General features: G+C 45.7%; 1 protein-coding gene across 1 annotated transcript in view; it reads left to right on the forward strand.

The window, feature by feature from the left end:
• Positions 1 to 22,168, forward strand: part of LOC124616134 (probable cytochrome P450 6a14) — an 84,757-nt gene extending 62,589 nt beyond the window's left edge. The window contains exons 6-8 of the mRNA XM_047144408.1: positions 19 to 237; positions 5,693 to 5,962; positions 21,861 to 22,168. Of these exons, the coding sequence (XP_047000364.1) occupies positions 19 to 237; positions 5,693 to 5,962; positions 21,861 to 22,045 (674 nt within the window). The 3' untranslated portion in view covers positions 22,046 to 22,168. The remainder of the gene's footprint in view (positions 1 to 18; positions 238 to 5,692; positions 5,963 to 21,860) is intronic.
• Positions 22,169 to 23,649: the final 1,481 nt, after the last annotated feature.

A 23,649-nucleotide genomic window follows, 5' to 3' on the forward strand; every position in this document is an offset into this window, starting at 1 on the left:
ATTTACGAAATTTTGTAGAGCTGACGGAGGACGAAGTGGCAGCGCAGGCCTTCCTGTTCTACACCGCCGGCTTCGAGACGTCGTCGACAACGATGAGCTTCGCCACTTACGAGCTGGCAGTCAACCCAGAAATCCAGGAGCAGGCGCAGAACGAGATAGACTCCGTACTCGCCGAGAGTGGCGCCGTCACGTACGACGCTCTCAGCAAGATGAAGTACCTGGACAAAGTCTTGGCAGGTACGCTCTCAGTCCTTTGTAGCTGTCTCACTGTAGCACCGTAATCAAGAGGTTCATAATATACGTCTACATACATACTCCATAAGCCATCTTACGGTGTGTGATGGAGGGTACACCGTACCGCTACTAGTGATTTCCTTTCCTGTCCCACTAGCAGATAGAGCGACGGCAAAATTTAATCTTTAAGCGTAGAAATCGCAGAATATTCGCCATTACTTCGTATGACGCTATTGTCAATATTTTACTTCTGTTGGGCCCGCAGCATAGTATACATCAGTATAAGACATTATGGAAATGAATGCTCGAAACCAGCTGCGATAATGTTTCTCTAGTATTTTACACGACAGATTTCTTTCGGCCTATTTCCATTATCAAGCGGACTGCGAAGTATGTCTTCGTATGAGCCCTAATTTTTCGTATCTTATCTTCGAGGTCCTTACGCCAAATGTTGAGTAAGCTTCAAATGTCGGTTCTCCAAATTTTCTCAAAAGTGTTTGTGGTGTTTTTCTTTTAAAAAAATATTTATATTTTCATTAAATTACTATTCTCTTGTGAAGATTCAGAAATCAGTTGTGAGTTTCGCACCACTTCTTGGCGGGAAGAGCAAAGACTTTTCAAAAACTGAAGTACTGTATGTGATAGTTTATATGTCACCTGAAATCGTTTGCAGAAGACGTAGCGTTCTCAAGATTAAGAACAGAATTCGCATTCCGCCTTGATTTATTTGTGTCGTGATCATGTTCGATCACGACCTGATATGAGACAGCAACTACGAACAGAGAAATCTATGGGATCAGACAGAGATGGAAATTTTCTTTGCTATACTACACCACACATTATAAGAAATTTGATTTAAATCACAAACAAGGTAAATGGCAATGCGCCTTCTGCCTTAACTACGACGTTTGCCGACATGCAGTCGGTCCCTGGTAGCTGTATGAAAACTATAAAAACACCGTTACTTCTGTTGCCATTAATAGGAGATGGATAGCATGGAAATACTTTAAGTAATAAGCAGGCACTACAGCATTTGAGAGTGCGATAACAAATCTATCAGCCCGCCTCTGAATTCCTTCTATGTCTTCGTTTGATCCGACCTGGGTGGTGCGGATCCCAAACACTCGAGCAGTATTCAACAATAGGTTGCTGTAGCCTCCTATATATGCGGTCTCCTTTACAGATGAACCACACTGTCCTACAATTCTTCAAATAAACTGAAGCTGACCGTTCACCTACCCTACCACAATTCTCACATGTTCGTTCCGTTATAAATATCGCTTTGCAACGTTATATCAAGTATTTAAACGACGTGACTGTGTCAAGCTGGCTTACATTTTTCTACATTTCATAACTTAGGCACAAATGGTTCAAATGGCTCTGAGCACTATGGGACTCAACTGCTGTGGTTATCAGTCCCCTAGAACTTAGAACTACTTAAACCTAACTAACCTAAGGACATCATACACATCCATGCCCGAGGCAGGATTCGAACCTGCGACCGTAGCAGTCGCACGGTTCCGGACTGCGCGCCTAGAACCGCGAGACCACCGCGGCCGGCTAACTTAGGCACATACAGACAACAGCTACAGAGGGGGGGGAGGGGTCCACCGGGGGCCGAACCTCACAACAACCCTGGGTTCGGTGTGGGGCGGCGGAGGGGTGGACTGCGGTAGTCGTCGTGGGGTTGTGGACCACTGCGGCTGCGGCGGGGACGAAGCCTCTCCGTCGTTTCTAGGTCCCCAGTTAACATACAATGCATACAGTACAATACAACATAGACCTGTCCACCTTTCCATTACCCACTGCAACTGGCTCGCTCCAAAGTTATTCTATAACAACCACTCTGATGACGTCCACGTCATTAAATATCACCTACATTACCAAATTTACCGAAAAACATCCATTCTGCAACATTTTTAGGAGCAAATAAATTTTGGGAAGGTATAAATTTTTACGGAGTATTTACAGTGTGCACAAATAAATACAACATAAAAGCAAATCACGTCGTTGTTTCCCTTTGTACTTATATTTCAATACTCTATAAGGGGGTGGCCTGGTAGCAGGTAAAACCGATATCCAAGCAACGGTACACAATTTAGTTCACTACACAAAAAATAAAACGTGTAAGACGATTGTGACAATCCAAATTACTACATACGTTGAAAATTGTGTGCTCTTTTAGTTTGAAGGTCGATTTTACTCGCTACCGTGACTCCCCTTGTAGAGTACTGAAATCAAAGTGCAGAGGTTCAATGGTTCAAATGGCTCTGAGCACTATGGGACTTAACTTCTGAGGCCATTAGTCCCCTAGAACTTAGAACTACTTGAACCTAACTAACCTAAGGACATCACACACATCCATGCCCGAGGCAGGATTCAAACCTGCGACCGTAGCGGTCGCGCGGTTCCGGACTGTAGAGCCTAGAACCGCTCGGCCACCCCGGCCGGCTGAAGTGCAGACGAATAAAATGATTCTCAAGAATGGTTCGATCAACAGGACGATTAAATAAGCAGCTTTTCCTATACTTTAACACGTCTTTTGTGGACTATACTGCTGAAACAGTGAAGAAACGTTTAATAACCCATGACTGGAACATTTTCTTTGCGAGGAACACCGTAAAGCCCCTAAAATCCGTTTAGTATTTGTACGTATCGATTCTTTGTTTTGGATGACAAAGCTATCCTTAGATCGTACAGATGGATATTCTTGTTGGGTTGGTGGATAAAATCGTAGCGTTTTCCGTAAGTTCAGTAAACAGGCAGACATAACAGAGACTTTACTCATCAACAGTGTTTTCTTCGTCACTATTTACAACAGTCTAGCAACGCTTGGGTAACTTTTTCGATTCCCGACTGTAGAAATAACGTAGTTTAAAGGCGAACAACTCGTCGAACCATGTTGGGAGCGCATTTTCAACCGGTAGGGAAGTTCCTTGATGTTGTTCGATGGAGACAGGAAAAGCTGGAAATCTGAGGACATAAGACATGTGAATAAGGTGGTTGCGGATTGGTTTCTTAATCCAATTCCTGTATAGCGTTTTTTGTCGGTCTCGCAGAATGTGCGCGGGCATTATCGTGCAGTAGCAACACTTGACGCAATCTTCCTGGTCGTTGTTCTTGGATTTCGTCATCAAGGCGTCTCAATTATTGACAATAAATGTTAGCAGTGATGGTCACACGTCGCGGAAGCAGTTCGCAGTACACCACATCGTCACTGTTCCACCAGATGCACAACATTATCTTTTGTGGATGCGCGCAGGCCGTTGTACGCGGAGTTGCTGCTTTGTTTGGGCTCAACCATGTTTTCCTTTCCCTTATGTTAGCATAAAAACACCATTTCTCGTCGCCAGTAATGGTACAGGAAGGAGTGGTCGGGGCCGTTCACGAGCCAATTGATGATCAAGCAGAGATAAACATACACTACTGGTCATTAAAATTGCTACACCACGAAGATCACGTGCTACAGACGCGAAATTTAACCGACAGGTGATATGCAAATGATTAGCTTTTCAGAGCATTCACACAAGGTTGACGCCGGTGGCGACACGTACAACGTTCTTAAATGAGGAAAGTTTCCAACCGATTTCTCATACGCAAACAGCAGTTGACCGGCGTTGCCTGGTGAAACGTTGTTGTGATGCCTCGTGTAAGGAGGATAAATGCGTACCGTCACGTTTCCGACTTTGATAAAGGTCGGATGGTAGCCTATCGCGATTGCGGTTTATCGTATCGCGACATTGCTGCACGCGTTGGTCGAGATCCAATGACTGTCAGCAGAATATGGAATCGGTGGGTTCAGGAGGGTAACACGGAACGCAGTGCTGGATCCCAATGGCCTCGTATCACCAGCAGTCGAGATGACAGGCATCTTATCCGCATGGCTGTCACAGATCGTGCAGCCACGTCTCGATCCCTGAGTCAACAGATGGGGACGTTTGCAAGACAACAACCATCTGCACGAACAGTTCGACGATGTTTCCAGCAGCATGGACTATCAGCTCGGAGACCATGGCTGCGGTTACCCTTGACGCTGCATCACAGACAGGAGCGCCTGCGGTGGTGTACTCAACGACGAACCTGGGTGCACGAATGGCAAAACGTCATTTTTTCGGATGAATCCAGGTTCTGTTTACAGCATCATGATTGTCGCATCCGTGTTTGGCTACATCGCGGTGAACGCACATTGGAAGCGTGTATTCGTCATCTGGAGTGATGGTATGGGGTGCCATTGGTTATATGTCTCGGTCACCTCTTGTTCGCATTGACGGCACTTTGAACAGTGGACGTTACATTTCAGATGTGTTACGACCCGTGGCTCTACGCTACATTCGATCCCTTCGAAACCCTACATTTCAGCAGGATAATGCACTACCGCATGTTGCAGGTCCTGTACGGGCCTTTCTGGATACAGAAAATGTTCGACTGCTGCCCTGGTCAGCACGTTCTCCAGATCTCTCACCAATTGAAAACGTCTGGTCAACTGTAGCCGAGCAACTGGCTCGTCACAATACACCAGTCACAACTGTTGATGAGCTGTGGTATCGTGTTGAATCTACATGAGCAGCTGTACCTGTACACGCCATCCAGGCTCTGTTTGACTCAATGCCCAGGCATATCAAGGCCGTTATTACGGCCAGAGGTTGTTGTTCTGGGTACTGATTTCTCAAGATCTATTCAGCCAAATGGCGTGAAAATGTAATCACATGTCAGTTCTAGTATAATATATTTGTCCAATGAATACCCGTTTATCATGTCCATTTCTCCTTGGTGTAGCAACTTTAATGGCTAGTAGTGTATGACCACCTGCTGATTTTTGTGCTCTTGCCTTAGAGCGTGCGGACTCATACACCCGATTTTTAAATCTTCCCCATTTCATGCAATTGTCGCCCGATGGTGGAGCGATCACCTCACGTGTACCAGTTCTCGAGTACATTGATGTGGGTAAGTGTGGATTCATGCATTTACACGATCTTTATCAAACCCTGAAGGAATTTCTGGGTGTTGAGAGTCACTAATGTCAAACGATCCTCCTTAAAACGAAAAAAAAATTTTTTTCGTGCTCTGTCTAATAGTATTATCCCCACAGACGGCGCAAATGTTTCTGGCTGCCTCCGCTGCTCTCATCCCTCTATTGAACTCAAGCGGAATAATTAGTCGTGATTGTTCCGATTTCTCCAGTCGGCACTCGATTTTCCACAGCTGCACCCACTATCTCCAGATGACAAAATGACAATACGTAAACTCAAACAGCAGCAGTGAACTACAAATAAAAAAGACTACTAATAGATAAATTCAGAATACCAACATGCAAAACAAAAACGCTACGAACTTACGCACCAACTTAAGATTTTACCCAGGATCTGTACATCCGCTTACTTCTCATCAGTTCATCTACATCCAGTCCTGTCTGAAGACAGTTACTCCCAACAACTAACGGAGCATCGCAATGTTGCAGAGACGCTGAGGAAGTACCCACCACTGGCTACTATCAACCGGGAGACCCTGCGGCCGTACCGGCTGCCCAGCGCAGACGGCAGCGGCGACACCGCTGTGATCCTAGACCGCGGCATCATCGTCGTCATCCCTGTGCACAGCATACACCACGACCCTGTCCACTATCCCAACCCCGAGCGGTTCGATCCCGAACGCTTCTCAGACGAGGCCAAAGCTTCACGACATCCCTTCGTCTACCTGCCGTTCGGCGAGGGACCACGTTTCTGCATAGGTGAGTTCAACCCTACAACATATGTACACTGGAAAACCAAAACATTATGACCACTGCTCACAGCGACCTTGGCTGCCGCCAGGTGGCGTTACGGGCACTGAAGTGGTGACAAAGTATGCAAGCGGAGCAGACACGGACAGGGTATCACCCTATCGAAGATACACTATGTGATCCAAATGACTTACAAGTTCGTGTCACCCTCCATCGGAAATGCTGGAATTCCATATGGTGTTGGCCCACCCTTAGCCTTGATGACAGCTTCCACTCTCGCAGGCATACGTTCAATCAGGTGTTGGAAGGTTTCTTGGGGTATGGCAGCCCATTCTTCGCGGACTGCTGCACTAAGGAGAGGTATCTATGTCGGTCGGTGAGGCCTGGCACGAAGTCGGCGTTCCAAAACATCCCAAAGGTGTTCTATAGGATTCAGGTCAGGACTCTGTGCAGGCCAGTCCATTACAGGGATGTTATTGTCGTGTAACCACTCCGCCACAGGCCGTGCATTATGAACAGGTGCTCGATCGTGTTGAAAGGTGCAATCGCAATCCCCGAGTTGCTCTTCAACAGTGGGAAGCAAGAAAGTGCTTAAAACATCAATGTAGGCCTGTGCTGTGATAGTGCCATGAAAAGCAACAAGGGGTGCAAGCTCCCTCCATGAAAAACAGGACCACACCATAACACCACCGCCTCCGAATTTTACTGTTGGCGCTACACACGCTGACAGATGATGTTCACCAGACATTCGCCATACCCACACCCTGACATTGGATCGCCACATTGTGTACCGTTATTCGTCGCTACACACAATGTTTTTCCACTGTAAATCGTCGAATGTTTACGCTCCTTACACCAAGCGAGGCGTAGTTTGGCATTTAGCGGCGTCATGTGTGGATTATGAGCAGCCGCTCGGCCATGAAATCCAAGTTTACTCATCTCTCACCCAACTGTCATAGTACTCGCAGTGGATCCTGATGCAGTTTGGAATTCCTGTGTGATTGTCTGGATAGATGTCTGCCTATTACACATTACCAATGTCTTCTGCTGCCAGCAGTCTCTGTCAATCAACAGACGAGGTTGGCCGGTACGCTTTAGTGCTGTACATGTCCCTTCACGTTTCCACTTCACTTTCACATCGGAAACAGTGGACCTAGGGATGTTTAGGAGTGTGAAAATCTCGCCTACAAACGTATGACGCAAGTGACACCCAACCACCTGAAGAAGTTCAAAGTCCGTGAGTTCCGCGGATCGCCCCATTCTGCTCTCTCACGATGTCTAATGACTATTGAGGTCGCTGATATGGAGTACCTGGCAGTAGGTGGTAACACAATGCACATTATATGAAAAACGTATGTTTTTGTGGGTGTCCGGATACTTTTGATCACATAGTGTGTGAGCTGCAAATGGGGAAATCCATTGAGATAAGCGGCTTTGACAAAAGAAAAATTATTTTTACGCAGAACCTGTGAACGAGTATTGGGAAAATGGCGAAGCTGGTCAAATGTTCATGTGCTACTGTCGTGGGCATCTACAGAAAGAGGTAAGAAGGACAGTGAAACTACCACTAGGCTCTGAATCGTTGGACATCCCCAGTCCTTCACAGGACATGGGGTTCGGAGGCTTGTCTGTCTGTAAAGTGGTGTAGATGGTAGTCTATGGCATCTCTGCCGAATGAGTGGTGCATGCACAAGTGTTTCGGGTCACACCATTCATCGTACATTATTGAACTTGGAGCTCTGCAGCAGAGCACTCCTAAGTGTTCACATGTTGATCCAACGACATCGTCGATTATGACTGCAGTGATTACAGGACAATCGGGATTCGACCGTCGATCAATGGAAACGTGTTGACTCTTTGGGTGAATCACATTTTTATTACACTAGGTGGATAGTCGTCTCCACAAAGGCCTTCACTGAGGTGAACGGCGGTTCAGAAGATGGCATGCATCACATGCGTAGGCTGGTGACAGCGGTATTATGCCGGGGAAGACATTCTCCTGCGCTTCCTATGAAACCCATCTGGGTCGCTATCGGGCAATCACGGTGTACGCATATCAGCGACGTTATTGACGCGAATTACATGACTGTGTGTAGACGACATCTGATACCACACATCTCCACAAACCTATCCACAAATTGTCGGATCCACGATACACAGAATCAGTGATGTATTTCATTGCAAAGACGGGAAAACAACCTGTTGAGCATGTGGTTGTAATGTTTTGGCTCATCAATATTCACCTACATTATCACTCTGTGTTTCACTCCTAAGTGCTTGCCAGAGGGTTCATAGACCAATATTCAGACTATTTCTCGACCATTCCAGCCTCGAATAGTCCACAGGAAAAATAAACACCTAAATCTTTAGAGTGATTTCTGGTTTTTCTTATTTTATTGCCTTGATCAGTTCACCCTTTGTAAGTGGGGGTCAACAGAATACGAGGGCGTTCAATAAGTAATGCAATACTATTTTTTCTGAAAGCAGGGTGATTTTATCTAGGAGTCCAATATACCATACTATTCCCCACCTTTGGGCTTCAAAACATTGCGTTTCAAAATAATTTCCGTTCAATGCGACGACCTTACGCCACCTTACTGGCAGGGCGAAGATGGAAATCGGAAGGTGCGAGATCCGGTCTGTATAGTCGATGCCAGCGGGCACACATATTTGACTATACCAACTGGTGGACGAGTGTATCAGCACCCTCAACAGAGATGTACAGTTGTGCAGCGAGGTGTCTGATTGTGAACTGTCGGTCACCTCGAAATAGTGTCTGCACCTTCCAACATTGCAGGAGTTATGGCTGAGTGCAACCGGCCGGCACGCGGGAGATCGGAAGGGTTTGCACGCCCTCTTAGCGATGATGACAGACGGCTCGCCCAACAACTCACCGTGCTTTTGTTCACTGCCAGGTCTCCGTGGCCATTCTCCAAGTGCCTATGTATATCTGCGATGCTCTGGTTTTTCGCCAAAAGTAACTCAATCACAGCTATCTGCTTGGAGTGCACCTACGTTACAGACGCCATTTTGAAGGCTAAATATAGTGCTGCCACCTATCGAAACTTCATGAAACTACAGCAAATACCGCATTTTTTCAAGCGAAACTGGCCGAGAAAAAAAAAGTGTTCCATTACTTACTGAATGCCCTTCGGGTTTCCGGATTCGGAGGAGAAAGTTGGTGGTTCAAATTTACACTATAAGTGGTTTGCAGGCTAGTTTTCTGCATTACTTTTTCTCGCAAGTACACCTCCGAGTTTGATAAGGAAATATGAACTAGTACATTTAGAATTACTACAAGGGGAGAAATGAATATTTTGTATCTGCAGACAGTGTGTACGTTTACATTTATGTTAGTTGTAAAAGAGCGCGTAAATGGAGCAATACTCGGAATGGACTCATAGGACCTACGCAGTCACTACATGATACGCAGTGACATTCGTCTCCAACTGAAATCTGAGACGTACTCAAGCTACATCCTTGACGCAATGGCCCACCAGGCGTCGGAAATGGAATGCTCCAAGCGTCATGCCCCCCTCTATCTGGGCGGGAAATACCACATCTGTAGATTTACTGTGTACATTGAGACATCCGTACTTTTTACTACAAGACGGGGTTCACACTAAGGTCATACGATATGTGATTCGACACGCTGTGTCACTCACGCTACCATGCAGGAGCTACCCATATCAGCGGAGCACATAGGAACATAGTGGAAGCGGCTTAACTGGTTCACCACACAGGCACATTAGCAATGCAACACTGACGTCTATGTATGTCGTATCGCCAGACACAACACCGGACGCTGGTTGCTCCACGCAACTTGTATCGTACGAGATATGGGAGGAGAAATTTCAAGTATCTCTCAGAAATTATATAGTTTTATGTAGCTGAAGCAAAGTTGTATCCATCTCTGCAGCTACTTTCTCAGTAAAACCTTTACTTTTCGAGTAAAAAGTTAAAAACCATTGTCGTGGGATTCAGGTATGTTCTCTGCTACGCAGTCTTTCTCATTTGATTTTGAGGAAACTATTCAGTAAAAAAATATAAAATAAAATAAAAAAATTATTTTTTCGCATCTTATAATCTGACATCACAGCTTGCAAATGAACTGATTTTCCTTTCGCTGTTGCCCATAGTTGCTTGTGATACTTCGAAGTAAAGTAAAACATCGCATGTATTTTGAAAAGTTTACGGTGAAAAATGTAGTCGCTGACCAGCTTACGTTTGATGCATTTTATGGCATACATTGCTGTGTACGAAATGTAACTAACATATCGACACTGCTTTTAACGGGGGAAGGAGAGCCATACCTTTCTTCATTCTCGATAAAATATTTGAGATTTATGGAGGTTGATCGCGACAATATTGGCAGGTAGGTGCCACACAAGATGCTATTGCCACCTGCTATGACCTGCTAAGCAGAGCGTGGAGCTGCCGCATTTTGTTTGGCTTTGTTTTCATACTGCCGATGCAACCCGAAGCTGGATACGAAAAAAACTTGCTAAAACGAATAGATGCCGGGACTCATCAGCTGATGATGAGGACCAACTCTAGCAGAGCACGTCGGTGTTTCCCTTATCATCATGGCCTTCTTCCATTTCTTCAAACACGTTGTCCATCCCCACGCAGAGTTTAACAGCCTACACCAACATTTCTTCTGAATACCCCTCAAACTGATCATACATCACTTTGCGAAACTGGACAGATATACGAGGGGCGTTTGAAAAGTCCGTGCAAAGTCCGAGAGATGGCACCACCGACGCCTATCGAGGTCATGTTTAGTTAGTAGCATCTTTGGAAAGAATGCACATCAAGTTTCAGCCATATTGGTCTAGTTCTTTGTGTTTGGCATTCGTGTGAATCAAGGAAGTCGAGTGATTGTCAAAAAATGTACGAAAAAAAATTTCGTGTGGTGATTAAACATTACGTTATGAAAGGAAAAACGCCTCAGGAGACTAAAGAGAAGCTTGATAAACATTACGGTGACTCTGCACCTTCGATTAGAACAGTTTATTAGTGGTTTCAAAATTTTCGGAGTGGCCATACGGGCACAAGTGACGCTGAACGTTCTGGACGCCCTGTGGAGGTTACGACTCCAGAAATCATTGATAAAATCCATGGTATGGTGATGGATGACAGAAGAGTTACGGCGCGTGAGATTGCTAGCGCTGTGGGCATCTCGAATGAACGGGTAAATAATATTTTGCGTAAACATTTGGACATGAGAAAGCTATCCCCAAGATGGGTTGTGCGTTTGCTCACGGTTTTGACCAATAACTGACTCGTGTGAAGTGTTGCAAGGATGGTTTGCAGCTGTTCAGGAAGAATCTGCAGGACTTTAAGCGTCGTTTCGTCACTGTGGATGAAACATGGATACATCACTATACTCCTGAGGTTTCGTCACTGTGGATGAAACATTGATACATCATTATACTCCTGAGACCAAACAACAACCTAAACAATGAGTTGCCAAGGGAGAATCTGCACCAAAAAAGGTGAAGACCATTCCTTAGGCCGGAAAGGCTATGGCGACTGTCTTTTGGGATTCGCAAAGGGTAATCCTCATCGACTATTTGGAAAAGGATAAAATTATTACAGGTGCATATTATTAATCGTTATTGGACCGTTTGAAAACCGAGCTGCAAGAAAAACGCCGGCGATTGGACCGCAAAAAAGTCCTTTTCCATGGCGACAATGGACCAGCACACACCTCAGCAGTTCTGGTCACAAAATTAATGAAAATAGGATTCCAACTCGTTTCACATCCCCCAGATTCTCCAGACTTGGCTCCCTCGGACTACCATTTGTTCCCCCCAATTTGAAGAAATGGCTGGCGGGACAAAAATGTTTTCCAAACGAGGAGGTCATTGCAGCAACTACTAGCTATTTTGCGGTCTTGGACAGTTCCTATAATTCGGAAGGGCTCAACAAATTAGAACAGTGTTGGACGAAGTATATAAGTGTAAAAGGAGACTAAGTCGAAAAATAAGAAAGGTTTATCCCAAACACGCAAGTAGTTTTTATTTTTGCACAGACTTTCCAAACGCCCCTCGTAGATATACTCTCCTCGCTTTATTGATTTGTAACCACTATTTGCGCGTGTACCACGTTGAATAAAATACCATACTAGGTGGTATTACCGAAAAATAAACTTTTCATAGTGGCATTTTTAACGTCACTCAAACCCTTGTACCAACTTACCTTATTGTAATGAGTAGCTTCTCAGCAGGAGAAGTAGCAAGTCGAAAATTTATACCCTGCTTTGTCAGAGTAGCTGATACTAGTTGGTCAGAAACTTCCTGGACTCATTCTGTAGAATTCGTGTTCGTAAATAATGAAACGAGCTACCAAGGTGTGAGAGTTTTTTTTATCGAAGATATCACTGGCGGACTACGTTTGAAACTGCAGTAGATATATAAATCTGAGGAGGAGGAGAAGGAAGGAAAGCTTACAGTCAAAGTCCCGTCGACATGGTGCTCATTATACATCGAATGTCAATTAGGACGTGTATGTGAAGGAAAATCAGTCACGACATCGTTCACCTAATTTCCTTTTACGAAAACCACAGAAAATCTCAATCAAGAATAATGGATGGTGATTTCACAACTGCGTCACCTTACGCAATACAACTGAATCATGGTACGAACAACCACGAAAACCTATACTGCCTCATAGACATAGTCGATAATGTATAGTACTGTAGTGGAGGGAAACTCGGAAGTAACGGGTTCGATTTCTGGTGTCCAATGTATTCAGCATTTGGCTGATAACAGGAGAAGAAATGGAGAACTATAGCTTAGGATCACTGAATTGTCTATCAGTGTCATGTCTTAAACCGCTAACATCTCTGCTGTGTAAGATGGATTAAGGCTAAGTGACATTGTTTAAGTGCAATATCCTTAACATAACGCCCTTTATTTTATACATAAAGTCATACGAATCTTTCAGACTGTAGCTTTTAGCCGCTAATTAACATTTTCAAACAACCGGTAGGCCAATGTCACCGAAGCAGTGGTACAATTTGTATGGATGCAGAGCGCGAATTGGCCAGACCATCTTACTGTTGATCCCTAGGTACTCCAGGTTTTTGGTCAGTGTGGGGTTAAATGACAGGGACGTACTATTAATCAAACCTATTCACATGTGTCCGGTCCAGATGAACTCCCTAGAGGGAACATGTCCTGGGTGTAGGAAAGAACCTGAGCACCCAACCAACCGAAGAGCGCACTGGACCCTAGCTCCTATCGGCTCAAGACAAACCAGTTCCAAAACAGACAAGGAACAGTCCTTCCCCATCGTCTTGTACAGGCGGATGTAGCACAGGTGCCTCAGCGCTAAGCATCAGAGCCAGCCTCCGGCGAAACCTGGGCGCCATGATCCAAAACCGATGATTTCGAAGTCGTAACCCCGATTTATGGTTATTTTGCGTTAAAACAGGGACTCTGCACCAGCTAGCTGGGGACCCCAGGCTACAGTGCAACCCTAATGCTTCCTCTGCGCCCTCTACTGCATACCAGCACACACCTTAATGTGATGTACGTTTTGGTTCCTAGTAGCAAAGAGCAACTGCTTACACCAGGGGATATGTGCTGGCACCAGGCTTCACCTCGTCTCTTCCTAGGAACTTGCTGAGACAACACTGTACACTTCTGATCATAAAGATTGCTACATCCTGAGAGTGACAGGAAACAAATGTCAAACTGGCATAAAGTGTACTACATACTTGGATACGCAAATGATTAGTATCTCTGCAAAACCATACGAAGTACAAAACATCATATTATTTCCCACTCGTCTAAAAAACCCTATTTTTCAACATACTATCTGTTCAATGCTACGGCCATACGCCACCTTACTGAGAGGGTCAGTATGCCCTCGTGATGCCACTCTACTAGTTGATGTCGGAGCCAAAGTCTTGTTGCTGCATCAGTGATATCCTCCCACGTACAAACAGATGGAAGTCGGAAGGTTCGAGATCCGGGCTGTAGTAAGGATGGATAAGAACAGTCCAGTGTAGTTTTGTGAGCTTCTCCCGAGTTCGCATGTTTGTGGCGACGAACACATCCTAATCGTTTCTTCAATTTCCTGAAGGTAGCACAATACACTCCAGACATGATTGTTGGGCCATGAAGGGGGACATCAACAAAACCCACGTCTCATTGTCTGTCACAAAATATTTCCACCAGGAGAGTCTAAACGCGTAAGAAGTTCCGCACAGATGGTCCTTCGTTGCTCTTTGTGGTCTTGTGTTAGGCAGCAAGGAACGCAGCGGGCACACTTCTTTGAGTGCCCCAAACGGTGTATGAGAGTATCAGCACTACCAACAGAGGCGTCCAGTTGTACAGGAAGGTGTTTGATTGATCCGACCTCCAATGAGTGTCTGCGCGGTCCAAGATTGCAGGAGTCAAAGTTGTGTGCGGCCGGCAGACACGTGGGAGATCGTACAGGTTTGTAAGACCTTGTTGTGATGATGACAGACGCCTCGGCCAACGACTCAGGGTGCGCCTATGACTATCTGTGATGCTCTCATTTTGCGCCAAAAGAAACTCAATGACAGCACTCTGCTTGGAACGCACCTCCGTTACAGACGCCATTTTCAAGGCTACATACAGCGTCGCCACCTATGGAACATCATGAAAATATAGGGGCTGAACAGGAATATTCCATGATGTCCCACAAAGAAACCGAATTTTTTGAACCGAAATTTGCCGAGAAAAAATGTTGTTTTACTTACTGAACACCTGTCGTTAGTAGGTGTAACACTATCTTCAGTCTACACATAAGTACTGTATAGAGTTTCTCATGCAGATATCCCATCTTAATGTTGTCTGTCTGTGGGAAGATCGTTTTGTGCCTTATTTAGGAAGGAGATGTGTCATAATTCGACAAGATCCTGACTATCGAGACAGCGGTTTACCGTTCTGTAATCCTTCTGTTTGAGTAGGTAGGGATCTCACAACAGTCATACGAGTATGGACTCGATGGGTTCAGAAGGGCCATACTGAACGCCATCAGTAGTGCGGTGCAGCTATTTCCCAAAAGACAGGTATCCACAGGGATACTGCGACGTCTGGAGTGTTATGAACCGTCATGACGGCGATAGTTGTCGCTGTTTCAATTGCGGCAGTAGAGAGAGTGGCGTATCGACGATGACGCACACTACGACGGTACTGGCCGCGGAAATGGGAACCCGTCGTCTTTTCAGACGAGTCCCGTTACAGCATGCCGCATTACAGTGGTCATATACATGCGTGTAGACATGTACGTTGCCGCATTGCATTCGTCATCATCTTACGGGTTCAATCCTAGCATGATGTTGTGGGGTGCCACTAGATACACAACACGATCACGTACCCTGTAAGCTAGACAGCAACCGTTACAACTCTGACACGTTAAGGCCAACAACTTTTCCCTACCTTCGACGTCCCTGCGACAAATTACAACAAGATGACAGAAGATCGCCAGTTGTCGTGACAAGCCTAAAAAACAGACTGTTTTCCTGGCAAGCGTGTTCTCCAGATATCTCACCAATTTAAAACACCTGTATTAGATTACATCTACATCTACATATATACTCCACTAGCCAACCAAGTGATGTGTGGCGGAGGGCACAATTCGCGCCAAAGTCGTATTCCCCGCCCCCCCCCCCCTTTCCGTTCCACTCGCGGATAGCGCGAGGGAAAACGACTGTCTGAACACCTCAGTACGAGCTCTTATTTCCCTTATCTTTGAATGGTGACCATTGCGCGAATTTAAGGTTGGTGGTAAAAATATATGCTCTACATCCTCGGTGAAGACCGGATTTCGGAATGTAGTGAGCAGCCCCTTCTGTTTAGTGCGCCGTCTATCTACAAGTCTGTCCCATTTCAAAGTATGAGATTTGTTACGCTCTCGCGATGGCTAAATGTACCAGTCGCGAATCTTGCCGCTCAACTTTGAACCTTCTCAATCTCTTGAATCAGACCCAACTAGTAAGGGTTCCATACAGACGAACAATACTTCAAGACTGGACGAACTAACGTATTGTAAGCTATTTCCTTTGTTGAAGGGCTGCATCGCTTCAGGATTCTACCACTAAACCGCAATCTAGAGTTCGCCTTACCCGTTACTTGTGTAATATATCATTCCATTTGAGATCATTTCGAATAGTCACACCCAGATACTTGACGGATGTTACCGCTTCCAAAAACTGGGCACTTAATGGGTCAAATGGCTCTGAGCACTATGGGACTTAACTTCTGAGGTCATCAGTCCCCTAGAACTTAGAACTACTTAAACCTAACCAACCTAAGGACATCACACACACCCATGACCGAGGCAGGATTCTAACCTGCTACCGCAGCGATCGCGCGGCTCCAGACTGTAGCGCCTAGAACCGCTCGGCCACTTCGGCCGGCCTGGGCATTTATTTTGTACTCGTACAGTAATGGGGATTTTCGCCTTGTTATACGCAGTAGGTTACACTTACTAATATTGAAAGATAACTGCCAGTCATTACACCACGCATTTATTTTCTGCAAATGCTCATTGATTTGTTCACAACTTTCGTGTGATACTACTTTCCTGTAGACTACAACACCATCGGCAAACAGTCTAAGGCCGCTGTCAATACCATCAACCAGATCGTTTATGTAAATCGTAAAAAGCAGTGGACCTATTACGCTGCCCTAGGGCACAACTGAAGTTACGCTTGATTCTTTTGAAGCCACCCCGTTCAGGACGACATACTGCTCCCTGTCTGTTAAAAAACTTTCCATCCAACCGCATATGTCATCGGATAGACCGTAAGCGCGCACTTTATGTAGCATGCGACAGTGCGGAACTGAGTCGAACGCCTTTCGAAAGTCGAGAAATATGGCATCAACCTGGTAGCCGGTATCTAGAGCCTGTTGTATATCATGCACAAAGAGGGCCAGCTGTGTCTCGCATGACCGCTGTTTCCTAAAACCGTGCTGGTTTCTGCAGATGAGCTTCTCAGAGTCTAGAAAGGTCAATATGTTTGAACACAAAATATGTTCCACGATTCGACAACAAATCGATGTCATTGAAATTGGCCGGTAATTGTGCGCATCCGATTTTCTACCCTTTTTATAGATTGCTATGACCCGGGCCTTCTTCCAGTCCCGTGGAACTTCCCGCTGATCCAACGATCTCTGATAGATGATGGATAAGAATGGTGCTATATTCGTAGCATAGTCTACATCTACATCTACATGATTACTCCGCAATTCACATTGAAGCGCTTGGCAGAGGGTTCATCGAACCACAGTCGTACTATCTACCTACCATTCCACTCCCGATCAGCACGCGGGAAAATCGAACACCTAAACCTTTCTGTTCGAGCTCTGATTTCTCTAATTTTATTTTGATGATCATTCCTACGTATGAAGGTTGGGCTCAACAAAATATTTTCGCATTCGGAAGAGAAAGTTGGTGACTGAAATTTCGTAAATAGATCTCGCGTATCATATCTGCCACACTCTCTCCCCTATTACGTGATAATACAAAACGAGCTGCCCTTTTTTGCACCTTTTCGATGTCCTCCGTCAATCCCACCTGGTAAGGATCCCACAACGCGCAGCAATATTCTAACAGAGGACGAACGAGTGTAGTGTAAGCTGTCTATTTAGTGGACTTGTTGCATCTTCTAAGTGACCTGCCAAAGAAACGCAACCTTTGGCTCGCCTTCCCCACAATATTGTCTATGTGGTCTTTCCAACTGAAGTTGTTCGTAATTTTTACACCCAGGTACTTAGTTGAATTGACAGCCTTGAGAATTGTACTATTTATCGAGTAATCGAATTCCAACGGATTTCTTTTGGAACTCATGTGGACCACCTCTCACTTTTCGTTATTTAGCGTCAACTGCCACCTGCCACACCATACGGAAATCTTTTCTAAATCGCTTTGCAACTGATACTGGTCTTCGGATGACCTTACTAGACGGTAAATTACAGTATCATCTGCGAACAACCTAAGAAAATCTTAAGGGGATACCGTCTGGGCCAGATGCCTTCCTGTTTTACAATCCCAGATACACTAAACACTATTACCGACAGAATGTCGCCCCACCACTCGCCAGCCACTACCTCTGATCAACTCTTAACATAGAAGTGAAGCAGCACAGAACGAGATTTCTGTATCAGTCATTCAAGCTCAATTCCAATCCATGCTTCGTGCACCACGCATACCACCAAATCATAAATTTCATCGTGTATTTCTTCCATTATACTGTAAATGCACAATAAGTAAAAGTTCATACTTCCGATCTTTTCTGGAGTTGGAGTTGTCGTGTGACGAGGGCCTCCCGTCGGGTAGACCGTTCGCCGGGTGCAAGTCTTTCGATGTGACGCCACTTCGGCGACTTGCGCGTCGATGGGGATGAAACGATGATGATTAGGACAACACAACACCCAAACCCAGGGCAGAGAAAATCTCCGACCCAGCCGGGAATCGAACCCGGGCTCCTTTTTTTTTTTTTTTGTAACCATATATATTTATTTAAATATTTTAACAACGATACATTTAAAAAAAAGACATTTTATTCTATTAATCTATTATCCTAGTGATGGTTAATATTATTGTCATTTTATATGTTTTCGTTTTTATATTTTCCTTTTTCGTTTTTCTCTTATTGTTTGTTCCTTAAACCTTTTTACATGGCCATTTGTCGTCTTTTCTTTTGAGAGGGGTAGACATTGCAGGACAGACATAACAGTTTATATTTGGCATCGTTGCATTGATTTGAGTTTATGTTTCTGTATGTGATGCACTTGTGATGACACAGGCACATTGTGTATTCTGGTTTGATCTCTTCCTCTAGTTACACTGTTTAGTGGGACAGTATGAAGGAGCGTCACCATGATAGGTGGAGCAGAAGTGGAAGAAACTTTTTTTTTTACATATACTACAGAATATACCTAATTGAAGAAGAGAGAAAATTTTGTCATATTACATAAGAGAAGCAGAAAGGATAGTGTGAGTAATCAATAGAATTTTATAGGCACAAAGTAAAGGAAATCAAAATATCTAATAATAATGAGTAGTTTTGCACTTTCCACTAGGGAGCACTTTGTGTCACTGATTCCACTAGGAAGAAACACTTTATACTACTATACTTCACAATTTGATGCGAGAAGAGAAAGCTCTTTATCTTTTGTGTTGCACTTGTTCACTATCACTGCACACGTTATTCTTGTGGTGAGTGTGGTGAGGTGGCTGGTGGCGGTGCTGAGGGTCACAGGCTGGGGAGGACTCTGGCGATTGCTGTCTGCAGTGGAATCTGCAGGAAGTTTTTGAAGTTCTCGTGGTATCGCCTGTGCTGCTGGGCCGTCTTGTTCTCCTCCCAGAGGTCCATCAGGAAGGCCAGTCGGTCGGTCTGCCTCCGCGCTACGATGGCGTGTGCCGTCATGGCGAGGATCCAGAGAGTCGCCAGTCGCTTGGGTCGTGGAAATGGGTTGCAGTCTGGGGCGGTGATTGCTTCCACTGTGATGCTTCCCGGCGCCGTTCTGTTGATGTGGGCCACCATCTGCTGGCACGCTTCCCAGATGTTGATGGCATTCCCGCACGTGAATCGGTGCTCGAGGGTGTCGGTCATGCCACATACGTCACACTTGTCACTTGCGACGAGTTTTATCTCCGCCAGTCTTTGGTTGGTTGGTACCGTTCTGTTAATTATTTTGTACCATGTCTCCTTCGCATGTTTAGGTAACACGTTTTCTGAGACGTTCCCCCATATTTGTTTCCAATTGTATTGCGGGAGTTTTTGTTCAATTTTGTTTTTTTCCGGCTTCCCCCTGAGGGCCCAGTATATTCTCTTGGCTGTTCTGTGGCTGGGGTTCGCCACGGTGTCCAGAACGTAACTTTTGTTGGCGTAGTGCAGCCTGACGTGTCGCATTCTGCAGGGAATGTGTCTCGTGTCGACCGGCGCTTCTTGTGATGCGGGCTTGTATCTTCCAATTATCTTGGCTGTGACGCTGTCAGGGTTTTTGTCCTGGATGGCGAGCGTTCGTTTCAGTAGAAGGGCTGCACATTTGGTCTTTATATCAACTAGACCTAGTCCCCCTTCTTTTGTTGGCAGCGAGCACGTTGCTTGCGCCACTTTGAATATATTTCGACGCCACAACAGGTAGTACACTGCGCTCGTTAGTGCTCGCGCAATTTCTGTCGGGATGCTTAAGATTTGCGCCAGGTACCAAGCTTTCGACAGGATCGTCGTGTTTATCAGTTCTGTTTTCTGGTGGATTGTTAGCTTCCGGTTCGCGTGCTGTCTGGAGAGACCTCTTATGGTATGTAGCACGTCCCTCCAGTTGTATGCGGCCATTCTAAGTGGACAAGACTGTATATATATTCCAAGAACTTTATGACTTTCTGCTATTTTATACCATTGGCTGTCTGGTTTGAGTCGTTGATTCCCTATCGGCAGTAGCACTGTTTTTCTGGGGTTGCTTTGGGCGCCTGACGCTTTTTGGAATGTATTCATGATGGTTTCTACTCTCCCAATATCTTCCTGGTCTTCAATAAATATGCCTAGGTCATCAGCGTAGGCTATACATGCTACTGCTTTGCCTCCTACGGAGAAGCCTCTGATGTCGTTTGTGAGTTTCCGCAGGAGTGGGTCCAGTGCTATAGCGAATAGAGCCATTGACAATGGACAGCCTTGCCTCACGGATCTGTCCAGTTTTATCAGTTTTGTTTCCCAACTACTGATTATTACTGTCGATCTTGCAGTACTTAGTATCTTATGGATGATTGCGATGAATTTTTGCCCAAACCCGAGTCTATTTAGTGTCTCTACGAGATATTTGTGGTCGATCCTGTCGAAGGCTTTGTTGAAGTCCACCGAAATTATGGCACCTGCGCTTCTGGTGGTGGCTGCCTGTGCTATTATGTCCCTGTAGGTGCATGTGGCGTCAAATATATTTTTCCCTGGTACCGCACATGTTTGCCACGGACTGATGACTTTCCTCATCGCCGATTTCAGGTTGTTTGCGATGCATTTCGCTATTATTTTATAGTCGGCGTTGAGGAGCGTAATCGGACGAAACTCTTCAATGCGGCGGGCGGCTCTCTTCTTAGGGATGAGTGTTATGGTCCCTTCGGTCAGCCCAGGTGGAATTTCCGCCCCATCGAGTATCTCGTTCACCATTTCCGTGAATTGCTCTCCTAGCACGTCCCAGTATGCGAGGTAGAACTCGAGCGGGATGCCGTCGGCGCCGGGTGCTCTTCCTCTTGCGCTGGTCCTCATCGTTTCTTTGATGTCATCCACGTCGACATGTTCTGTCAGCAACGCCCTGTCTGCGTCTGTGAGCACGCTCCTCGTCTGCTGGAGGATTTCAGCAGTTGCCGCGTCGTCTGTCGCTTCTCGACGGAACATGTCTCGGAAATAGTCCTCGATGTGTTTTGTTAACTCCGTTTTCGTCGTGAGCGTCTTCCCTTGCTTGTCCTGAAGCTCATTTACGCACTTTCCTGCGCCTCTCTCCCTTTCCCTATTTAGGTGGTGCATGGTGAGTGGCTCTTCATCCACATCACCATATGTTTTACTTCTTGTGAGGACGCCTCTTATTTGCTGTTTCTTTATTTGAAGGAGTTTTGCCTTGATTCTCCTCACTCGCGGCAGGTATTGCTGGTCGTCTGCTGGTGCGTCGAGTGCGTCTTTCAGGCACTGCTGGTAGAATTCGGCCGTGTTTCGCCTCCAGAATGACTCTTAGGACTGACACTCTATCGCGCTGACCACGCAGCTACCGGGGGGGGGGGGGGGGGGGATGTGTTGTAGTTGTAATGTCTAGAGACTTGAAATGGTATAGATTTACCCATTTAACAGTCGCCAACGGAGAATTCTTGTCATTTGCAACCGTTTCTTTGCGTTTACCACTTGCCAACAACACGACGAAATATGTTTCAGGCATGCGACTGGGGCTGCTCCAGGCGAAGCTGGGCCTGGTGCACCTGCTGTCTAACTACACGGTGGACGTGAGCAGCGAAACGGACATCCCGCTGGTCTTGGACCCATATACACCCGTGCTGTCCGCGCAGAACGGGATCCGCCTGTGCATCTCCAAGCGCAAACCTCCACGAACAGTGCAGTGAGGCCGCGAATCTGTCAGCGGACTTACAAACTTTCGATCTACATTTCCAACTGAAACCTATATATTTATTTATATATAACGTAATCTTTTTATGTGAATTATATTTTTATACATTAATTTTGTGTTTAATGAAGTAGCGTAATATTTACACTAGCCTTACACGACATAACAAATAAAAATTTTCATTTCAAAGCACCCTAAGTGTTTGATTTTATACGAGATCAAAACCTAAAGAAAGGCTGTACTCGGAAATCTAACCTTCAAAGGCATTTTTTCAGCTTTTTTGAGAATTGCGTCGTGCTGCCGAAGGAAACTAACGTCCGACTAATCCTCAAATCTTACAAGTACACTCTTTAAGGTCCCCTTCTCAATCATTTATGTATTACAACGTACAGAGTGATTCTAAAGTCACTATACATTTTGTACTTAAACAATTTTATTAACCCATATGCAACGGCATTGCAAACCCGCCAGGATAGCCTGGTAGGACTTGGGTAGGAGCACCGGCCCCGGATCGAATCCGCCCAGCGGATTAACGACGACGGCCGGTGTGCCGGCCAGCCTGGATGTGGTCTTTAGGCGGTTTTCCACATCCTCGTAGGTGAATACCGGGCTGGTCCCCACGTCCAGCCTCAGTTACACGACTCACAGACATTTGAAACACATTCACACTATTTCACGATTTACACTCGACGCAGACAGCTGGGCTACACTAATTCCATCCTGGGGGGTACAGGGTGTCGGCAAGAAGGACATCCGGTCACCCCTTAACATTAACATGCCAAATCCGGTTAACAATGGCCGACCCTGCGTAACCGCGGGACAAGGCGCAAGCGATAGAACCTAATGGCTTTGCAACTTATGTTACTGCAGGACATAATTTCAGTATATTTCAATGTGACCACCTTGCATGTCTAGGCAGACAACCCCCCCTCCCCCCCCCCCCCCCCCCGGCGCTCCACTGTAGACCGAAAAACCTGCCCGCTGCCCAAGCATACCTGGTGTAATCTCAGCAGCTGGGGCTCGAATCCGCTGTGTTAAGTGTTCACCTGGTATACCTTAGACTTAATAAACCCCCATGCAAAAACGTCTAAGGGTGTCAAGTCAGGAGAGTGGGCTGCCCACAGCCATGGAGAGGCAGGACCAATCCATCTGCTGGGAAATGCTTGATTCAAATAATCCCAAGCAACGAGGGCAAAATCGGGTGGTGCACCACCCTGTTGAAAAACAACAGTATCCATAATCCCATCAATATCAACTGGGGCTCCAAAAACTGTTCCAACATATCTAGGTATGTGGTTCCAGTCACGGTTTGTTCTCCAAAGAAGAAGGGCCCGTACACTGTTGACCTCGTTATCCCTAACCACACGTTCACTTTTGCTGTGTCCCATTGCCACTCCTGCTGCACACTTGGTTGTTCGTCTGCCCAGATCCTGCAGTTGTGTCTGTTGACATGTCCACAGGTATGAAATGTAGATTCATCACTGAACAAGACATTCTGCATCAAATTATCACTTTCCACAGCTTGTAGCAGGTCATGACACATAGCTTGTCTGGCTGCGTAATCCTCCGCTTCAAGCTTATGTACGACCTGGATATGGTACG

This window comes from Schistocerca americana, chromosome 5 (genome assembly GCF_021461395.2).
Source record: "Schistocerca americana isolate TAMUIC-IGC-003095 chromosome 5, iqSchAmer2.1, whole genome shotgun sequence".
NCBI lineage: Eukaryota > Metazoa > Arthropoda > Insecta > Orthoptera > Acrididae > Schistocerca > Schistocerca americana.